At 43.6% G+C, this 8372-nt stretch overlaps 1 protein-coding gene across 2 annotated transcripts in view; it reads left to right on the forward strand.

The window, feature by feature from the left end:
* The first annotated feature begins 167 nt into the window (after positions 1-167).
* The window catches only part of RNF4 (ring finger protein 4), a 15938-nt gene continuing 7733 nt past the window's right edge, over positions 168-8372 (forward strand). Inside the window, exons 1-4 of one of the 2 annotated variants that reach the window (XM_017820741.1) lie at positions 168-270; positions 5832-5995; positions 6471-6591; positions 7333-7412. In XM_017820741.1, coding sequence (XP_017676230.1) covers positions 5987-5995; positions 6471-6591; positions 7333-7412 — 210 coding nt within the window. In that variant the 5' untranslated portion in view covers positions 168-270; positions 5832-5986. Of the gene's footprint in view, positions 271-770; positions 965-5831; positions 5996-6470; positions 6592-7332; positions 7413-8372 lie in introns of those variants that run through there. The other variant, XM_017820740.1, reaches the window with a different exon arrangement.

The raw sequence follows: 8372 nt of genomic DNA on the forward strand, positions 1-8372 counted from the left end.
GGCCGCACGCCCGTGCGGAACTACAGCTCCCAGCACGCCCTGCGGCCGGAGGAGAGGCGGGGCCGCCGGTTAACCCTCCCTGATTGACGTGCGCGCCGACCACTCGGCAGGGTGCGGGGCCACAGTTCCGCCAATGGCGGGCGGGAGGGGGCGGGCGCTGCCGTGCGCGCTGCCGGCCGGCGCTGAGGTGAGCGCGGCGGGCTGGGGGCTCGGCCGGGGGACGGTGGTGGTATCGGACCCGTCCCACTCGCCAGAGAGCCCGGGCGGCAGGTGAGCAGGGGAACGGGAGCGGAAAGGGGGAGGGAAAAGGGGGAGGGAAAAGGGAGAGGGAAAAGGGAGAAGGGAAAGGGAAAGAGGAAGGGGAAGAGGAAGAGGAAGAGGAAGGGGAAGGGGAAGCAGGCGTTCCTGGCCGCAGCGGGGGGAACGGGGGCGATGCGGCCGCTCCTACCGGTACGCGGGGCTGGGCCGGCGCCGCTCCGGCCTGGGGACGGTGCCCGAGCCCCTGCCCCGGGCGCGGCCCTGCCCGGGAGCCGCCTGGCAGGTCCACTCCCCCCCGGGCTCGGGGGGCTCCGGGGCCGTGAGCGGCGCTGCCCGGGGAGCGCGGGGCAGCCCCACCGCTCCTGCCCTGCCCTGCCCTGCCCTGCCCGGCAGGGCCGAGGTGCGGGCACGGCGGGGCTCCCACCGGCTCTGCCCTGTGTTCCTGGGAAGGTGGGTCTCCTCTCCCGCGGAGGAACCGCAGGGGCTGTAGCTGAGTGGATGTAGCTGAGTGAAGTTGGCGCTCTCCCCCCCGGTATGGTTTGACAGGAGGAGGGGAGGGGAATGTTCCTCTTCTGCCTCAGCGCTCCCCCTCTGCACTTCGATTACAGAATGTGGAAAGACTCAACTGTTTTTGTTTTCCTTTCTTTGTATCTGATTTTTGGGACTGTTGAAAGTAAGCTGTGTCCTCTCAGAAAAACTTGTGCAGGTAAGAGCAATGAGGAGCTTTTCTTCTGGCCATTGTCCATCTTTGGTTGCTGTTTCTGAAATAGGACATCTGACCGATGGAAAGGTTTGGTGTGTTCTGTTCTGTGGGTGTTTTAATGTTTTGTTTTTCTTAGGCTGATCGTGAACATGCCATACTTGTCTGTAGATGTAACTGGCTGCTTGGAGTAGGCAGACTGGTGTATCTCTGGTTGGCTGGTTATCTCTCCTGTTACTCTGTTTATAGTGCCTCTCACCAGGCTTTTGTAGTGTGGGAGTGTTTGACCTAATTTGGGTAACACATAATAGATTCAACTTCTGTTTCCAACTGAAGTTGCTGTAGGGCATCTGAGAAAAGGGGAACCTCTTTACAGGTACTGGAAGTACAGGAATATGAAGCTTTGTAAGAGTAAAATATCGGATTAGTGTTCTCTGTGATAAAAAACATAAAAATTAAGACTAGCGCTTTGTGAGTGGCATGTGCATCTTCTGGCCACGGAAATCCTGTTATGCAGCTGCATCTTTGATACTGTGTTTTCTGTTGTTAGTAGTACAAAGAGACATTTTGGGTAGAAATAAGAAGCAAAGTCTTAAAGGCATGGGATAACACCTTTTGACATATTTAGTGTATTCTGGTTTTGTCGGCTGTGCCTTCCACATTTCCAGCGTTTGGATTGACATAATTGCTTCCTTCAAGTAGGTACTTCAGTGTATTTGTTGTGTTTAGGATGATTATGAACTAAAGTCTTGTTTGTGTTAGTCAGACATAGGGAAAATGTCTGTTTCTTGCTTAAGACAATTTGCCTCAATTCATGCTAAGGACATGGGAGACCAAGACTTTGTTTTCAGAGTGGTGCAAAAAAGTTTTCAGTTTATGTTGTCTAGAAAATCAGTTATTTTTGAATGGTAATTCAAACATGTTTAATTAGGTCAACTTGAACTCAGTGAAAGTGTTAATTTTCTTGTGGAGGAAAAAATGTAACAGGAGACTTAAATGAGGAATAGGGGTAGTTACCACTCCTGGTGTAAATATTCTTATTTTAAATGGCTTGACCTTTATTTTTCTCAAGTATCTACCTGTACAGAGAAAGGTTAGTGGATATAGTCTTTAAAATGCTGTTTGTTGTGAGGTCAACACTGCTTAAGCCCTTGGGAGAGCTAAATGATAGGAACAATAACTGCATGTGCAGAGCTCTGCCTGTAAGGGGAAGGGGAGTGGCTTTTTCTGGTACTGTTATCATCCTGCAGTGGTGCAATAAAAAGTATGTAAAAGTTAAAAGTATTTATTGGCTTCCTAAGTTGATCTACTAAGTTTTCACATACAAAAGAAAAAAAAAGTCCAGCTGAAGCTGTGAGTCATTGGATGTGTAGGGGCTGAGAGGAAGGAGGTTGATGCATAAACTCTTTGTATCAGCCACTCTTGGGAGTCTTGCTGCTGGGTGGTTCCATGGTGGCTGCTGGAAGAGGAGTGTATGGGCCTTATCATTTAACTCATCCTCTCCAGTCCTGTGTAGCAGATTGTTTATTAAATTGAGTGGTCCTGATGTTTTGAAAATTGTGAGGAATTCTTACTGATGAGTGTATCTCTTAATGTGCAGTGTGTTTACCTCTGTTCCTGTGCATTACTAGACTTGACCTGTGGTGTATTTCCTGTGCATTGCTAGACTCGGTCTGTGGTGTATTTAAGGAGGCAAACTTTGCTTTATTTTCAGTATGCATTCTTACAGTTCAGGTAGTTAATGTTCAATGAAGTTTCCCAAGTAAGCCAAGAACATGTGGAAATCTGTAGTTCCACAGAAGAGGTTTGTTCATGCAAAACAGAAATGTTGCTGGATCATGAAGCTACTTCCGCAGTCTTAATAAATTCCAGTAGTCTGATTTGCTTTGTAAACATGACTCTCCTGAGGGGTCGTGTTGATACTGATGAGCCTGCCTATGGTGCTTTATTTTGAGGTGGTTTTACAGTGATGAGCTTCCCTATGGGTATAATGCTCAACTTTCTTCTTCAAAGCAGCTCCTGAAGAAGTTAAGGTTTGAGCCATTGCAGGTAGAACGTTTGTGCCTCATATGTACTCTCTGCATTAATTACAAAGAAAGCCTACTGTTGGAAGATTCTGAAAATTAAACCATCTAAATAGCAATCATGCTCTCTGTCATTTAAGTCAAAAAGTGACTGTCTGCTGTTGCCATTGAGGTCTGATACTAGATCCTCTGATACATTTCGTAGTAATCCTGTAAATAATCTGTTCCTTGATATCTTGTTAAAGAAGTAAGTGGATATTTAAAGTGAGTAGGGTGGTCTTAGCACAACAGGTCTTCTATTGTGTATTACTTTGGTTTTCTTTTCACTATAACTTTGAAAATATAAGTTTGTTTGTTGGTTGGCTTCATTTTTTCTTCTGTTTTAGCTCTTCTTTGGCATTTAAGCCACTTGTGGCCAAAGAGAATCTGTGCAACGTTTTTTGTTTGGAGTCATCCTAAGTGTTCCTCCCATGTTTTTAACCCTTTCTAAAGATACTTTGTCAACAAACCATTGCACTGGGTTGTATTTAGTGTTAAATCCTAACAGCACCAGGTCTTGGAAAACCTTCTGGGTATTTTATATCCAAACTTGTGCTGTCTGGTGAATACAATGAGCTTCTTTTTTATCAGTGCAGTTTTGTCAGTGTATCAGGTTGCTCCAAAAGGTTCTGTTTTAAAACAGTTCTAAGAACCTGTAATTAAAAATAAGCTTATATAAAGTTAATTTTTTTGTAATCCTCAGGTGTGTGTACCAACTAACATTTCCCAGCTTTTTAAGATCCCAAGTATTTTTCCAATTCCATATCTGAGGAGAATCAAGGAAAACATCCTTGACTTTCTTGATGAAATAAAACTTTTAAAAGAATCTAATGTCCTAACTTCCTAATGTACCTCATGTGTTGCTGTCTATTGTTTCTTTTGCTGTGCGCAGAAAACTACTTTGCCCAAGTTATTTTTCATTTCATTTGTACCTGGTTGATGAAGATGGTGGCTTGTCTTTCAGAAATTAGTTTGAAACAGCACATGTGCCAGGCTTAGGGATGATTCTCTCCCATGTCCCCATCCCTCATCCCCTGTGCTGTTTCCTTCTCCTTCACCTCCTTCTTCCCTTTGTCTCCTAAAACTTCCAAACCCATGAATAATAATTGTGTGGAACTAGGAACTCCTATAGCACAAAGGAAATGTGCTCACAGAACAGTCCTGCTGTTCCTTTGGGTTTGGGGTTTTTTGTATGAGTGCATCATTAGGCATGGTCTTGTTTTAAAAGTTCTTGTCCTCTATCCCAGAAACTCAGTAAAGTGAGTCAAATAGGCTCTTCCCAAGGATGTTGGTAAGGTTGGCAGAAAAGCTTTCTTTCTTAACAAGTGAAATGAAATCTAGACCTTAAGAACAGTGTGAAGTGTTCAGAGAGAGCTCACACTACCTGGACACAGAATGTTGTGGAAAGGAATGTGTGGGTGAGTCCTGCATTGGGGGAACAAGAGACAAAGTCAGTTCCCAGCTTTCTCTGAGCCTTAGTCTTCAGGTGAGACAGAAAAACTGTACATGTCAGTTTAGATTCCTAAAAGGAATTGGTTACTGAATAGGTTCGTAGTAGGAGGGGATGTTACACATAACAGTTCTGAAAATGAGATCTACTGTGACCAGAATCTGCCTGTGGACTCACTGAGCATTAAGTCTGGCATGTAGTAAATGATTCAGCTGGGGGGGAGAGGGGGAAGACATGTTGACTTTAATTGTGGCTTTTGTGCCAGTTTTAAAATGAAAAAATGTGAGAAAATTGCTGAGTGATGTGTTGCTTAAAACTATACATAAATGTATCTCTGGGCTTAGTAATAAATAACAAATTTAGTGTAAGCATTTTTCTCAAGCATTTTCTCAAGTTTTGTTTTAAAATATTACAGTTCAGTGTTAAGGGGTCTCTTAAGAAAGTGATTTATGAAATAGAGAGAGTAAGTTGAAGATGAAAAACATCAGTCAGATTTCCTTTAATTCAAGGTTAGGATTGACTACTGGTGCTGTTCCATCCCATATCCCACTGCATGGTCTCAGTGTTTCCTCATCTGTGAGTAGGCTAACAGCATGTGTGCTGGTCTTTGCAGTGAAAATCAAAGTCAGCTCAGGAAGACAATTCAGCAATTCTTGTTTAACATAATAGGTTTTTTCCTAGCCCCTCCACTGTCTCCCCTCACGCCCTCCCACAGCTCCTCATTGTGTGTTGGATCTGTGGTAACTGTACCACAGCCGAGCTCTGAGATGGAACCTTCAGTACCCTGGCAGTTACTCAGAGCTGCCTTTATGCTTTTCACCTCTCCCCCTTGGCAGGTAGCTGGGCACACACACCTGCAGGCACCAGAGCAGCTACGGGCAGCGCATGTTCTCCTGCACATCAGCAAGTATTTTGAAACTGAAATTTCTCTGCTCCACTTGCTTTAGATTCCTCTCAAGCTCTTTGGCTCCCAGCTGCTGGAATCTGAAGGTGGGTTGGAGAAGAGAACTGCTCATCTGGAGTTTTTGGTTCTCTGAAGATGGCTGCTTATGACACAATTCCCAGTGATTGCTGCCCACGGACATTGCCTCGAGAGTCAATCAGTTGCTTTTCAGTTCAATGTCATTGGGATTCCTTAGTATTCTTCTAGTTTGCTGTCAAATTCACTTATTCTGGTGTTTAGTTAATGGGTAGCAATGACTGAGGCTTCAGGCTCAGCTGCAGGTGTCTGAGGCTCAAATACTGAACTCTGGGACTTCCCTCCCCCCCTGAAGCTGGTGACTCAGAAATGGGAGTCTTGGAGTAGGAGTATTGAAGAGAACAAGCATTGCAGATAGGTAATCTCTCTTCTCTTTGATAGGTTTGGAAGAACATCGTTCTCTGACCCTGAAAAATCTGGACTTTTTGTCAGTGATCTACTTAAAGGAATCCAAGGAACTTATAGTTTTAGCTTCCTTGCCATTACTTTTTTGTCGTGTGTACCTCTTGGTTGGTGGTTTTAGATCAAGAAACACTATGAGCACAGTAAGTATTTCACTACTCAATGCAATCCTGATTCTTGAAATATGTTTTCCATGGTACTTCTGACAATTATTTTAAGAGTTTGTAGCTAATACACAGGAACATAAGTATATTAAATCTTCATGTAACTTTATGTTCAGTGGTAATGAAGATTCTGAATCCCTCTAGGTTTTAGCAATAAGTTCAGAAATGCTTACAATGTGAGCAAAAACCTGATAAATTGTGAACTAGTCTTCTCATTTCCAAACCATCATGATAGGCTTTTTCTTGGTGAGGCAACTGGTAAGAGATCTGGGGTGATGTCTTTTCATTGATGCCATGCATTCAGGTAGGAATAACTCATACCGCCATTCAGTGAATGCCCCAATCATTCCAGGACTGTTGTCTGTATCCTTGTGTGCTTTCGTTGGTGTTGCAAAATCGAGGCCCACATTAATATTGCTCACACAGAAAATGCTAAGTCTTTGTTCTCTCTTAGACTCAACGAAAGCGCCGTGGAGGAGCAGTTAATTCTAGGCAAGGTCGGAAAAGAAACAGGCTCACGGCTTCTACTGCAGAAATGGCGTCAGAAGCAGAGCCAATTGAACTGGAAGAAAGCGGTAAGCTTTCTTTTGAACTTGGTAAGAACAGAAACTGCTTCTGGAGGCTTGGTGTTCAACTGAATGTGTGTTTTAGCCTAGAAAATGTTTGTTCCTAGGCCCTTTACTGTACAGGAAGGGAAACCTAGTATGGAAGCACCTAGTATGGCATCTTGAAATAACAAGCCTGCTGACAACTGGTTTGATTTAGTACTGAGCTACGATACATTTACCACTAGTGATGGATGAGTTGCATAGGAAAGGTTCTCAAAAGCTGCTCAAACATCTGGAAGTCTACTCTGGCGAGCTGGGAGTCACTGCAGCTGCCACTACAGAGAGTGGCAAACTAAGTTTGGGAACTCCTAGGTTTGAAAAAGATAAGAAAAGCTCTGTCATTAGTTGTGTCCCATTTGAAGGGAACATGTGCAGCACGGTGCTTTAAAGTTATTATTTTTTTTCTGTGTGATGAACATTCTGCTGTGTCAGATGAATTATCTGTTGCTGTGTGCCTCCCACAAGCTGTATTATCCAAGAGAACTGTGTGAGGAGCTCAGCTGCTGTTCCCCTTGCATTGCAGCTTGCAGAAGACAGGGCAGGTAATGCTCTGTGTGGACTGCTGAGGTCAAAACTTGAGTGAAATGTTGGACACATTCTTATAGATAAAATGGACAGAACGTGGTTGAACCTTGGCCTGTTGTACAGTGGCAGGCAATTTTACTCCTCTGCAATCTCTGATCTTGATTCTAACATTCTGTTTTTCAGCTGGTGAAGAAGTAGTAGATCTCACATGTGAATCTTCAGATCCTGTGGTCGTTGATCTAACTCACAGTGATTCCGTTGTGGTAAGTAGTGAACAGCACACTTGTCTGAATCTTGTAGTCAAATGAGTTTTCTCTTGTGCTCCCTCATAGAATCTGACTTTAAGTTCAAAACTGACTTGTCAGTGCATGGAAGCCCTGTGTTACAGATAACACAGAAGCTGCTCTGGAGGTGCACTTGCAGGTAGTGATAGGATAATATAAAATACCTTTTTGCTCCAGAACCCGACATGAATATATATCAGTCATGAGTAGTGTAACATAAAGAGATAGTTGAAGCTTTTCTAGATATATCAAAGATAGAATCATAGAATTGTTCAGGTTGAAAAAAACCTCTTAAGATGATTGAGTCCAACCATTCACCCAGCACCACCAAGTCCACAACTAAACCATGTCCCTAAACATGACATCTACATGTCTTTAAAATACTTCCACCGATGGGGACTCAAGCACTGTCCTAGGCAGCCTCTTCCAATGCTTGCCAACCCTTTTGGTGAAGAATTTTTTCAAATATCCCTAGTGATTTAAAGAAAAAGCCAAGGGAGAGAAGAGTAAGTCTTTGACTTATTCTTATATGAAGTCTTTAGCTGCTGCATTGGTTTGAGGTACTCCTGTCAGAGATGCCAAGCACAACTTTAGCTGACTGGGTGCAAACCAGTTGATCTCATTGCTCCAACAAGTCTTAAAAAAATCTACTTTTTTTCCCCTTTAGTGCTGTTTTGAAAGCTTTGATCCAGCCAGCAGTGTGGTTTATCCTCTCAGATTTGGGATGCCACTGCTGCTACACAAATCAGAAACAAGCAGCAGGAATAGCATGGGGGTATGTGCTGATTTAAGAGTTAACCAGCAGGGGAAATGAACTCAACTCAAAGGAGAGATTATAAGTCAGAATAACAATTTATTAAAATAATACAGTAAGTACAATCATACAAACAAACAATTGGTCTTAACCCACAAAACCCAAATGTATAACCCAGTACCTTG

The sequence above is a fragment of the Lepidothrix coronata genome, unplaced genomic scaffold, assembly GCF_001604755.1.
Source record: "Lepidothrix coronata isolate B3197 unplaced genomic scaffold, Lepidothrix_coronata-1.0 Scaffold85, whole genome shotgun sequence".
Classification (NCBI taxonomy): domain Eukaryota; kingdom Metazoa; phylum Chordata; class Aves; order Passeriformes; family Pipridae; genus Lepidothrix; species Lepidothrix coronata.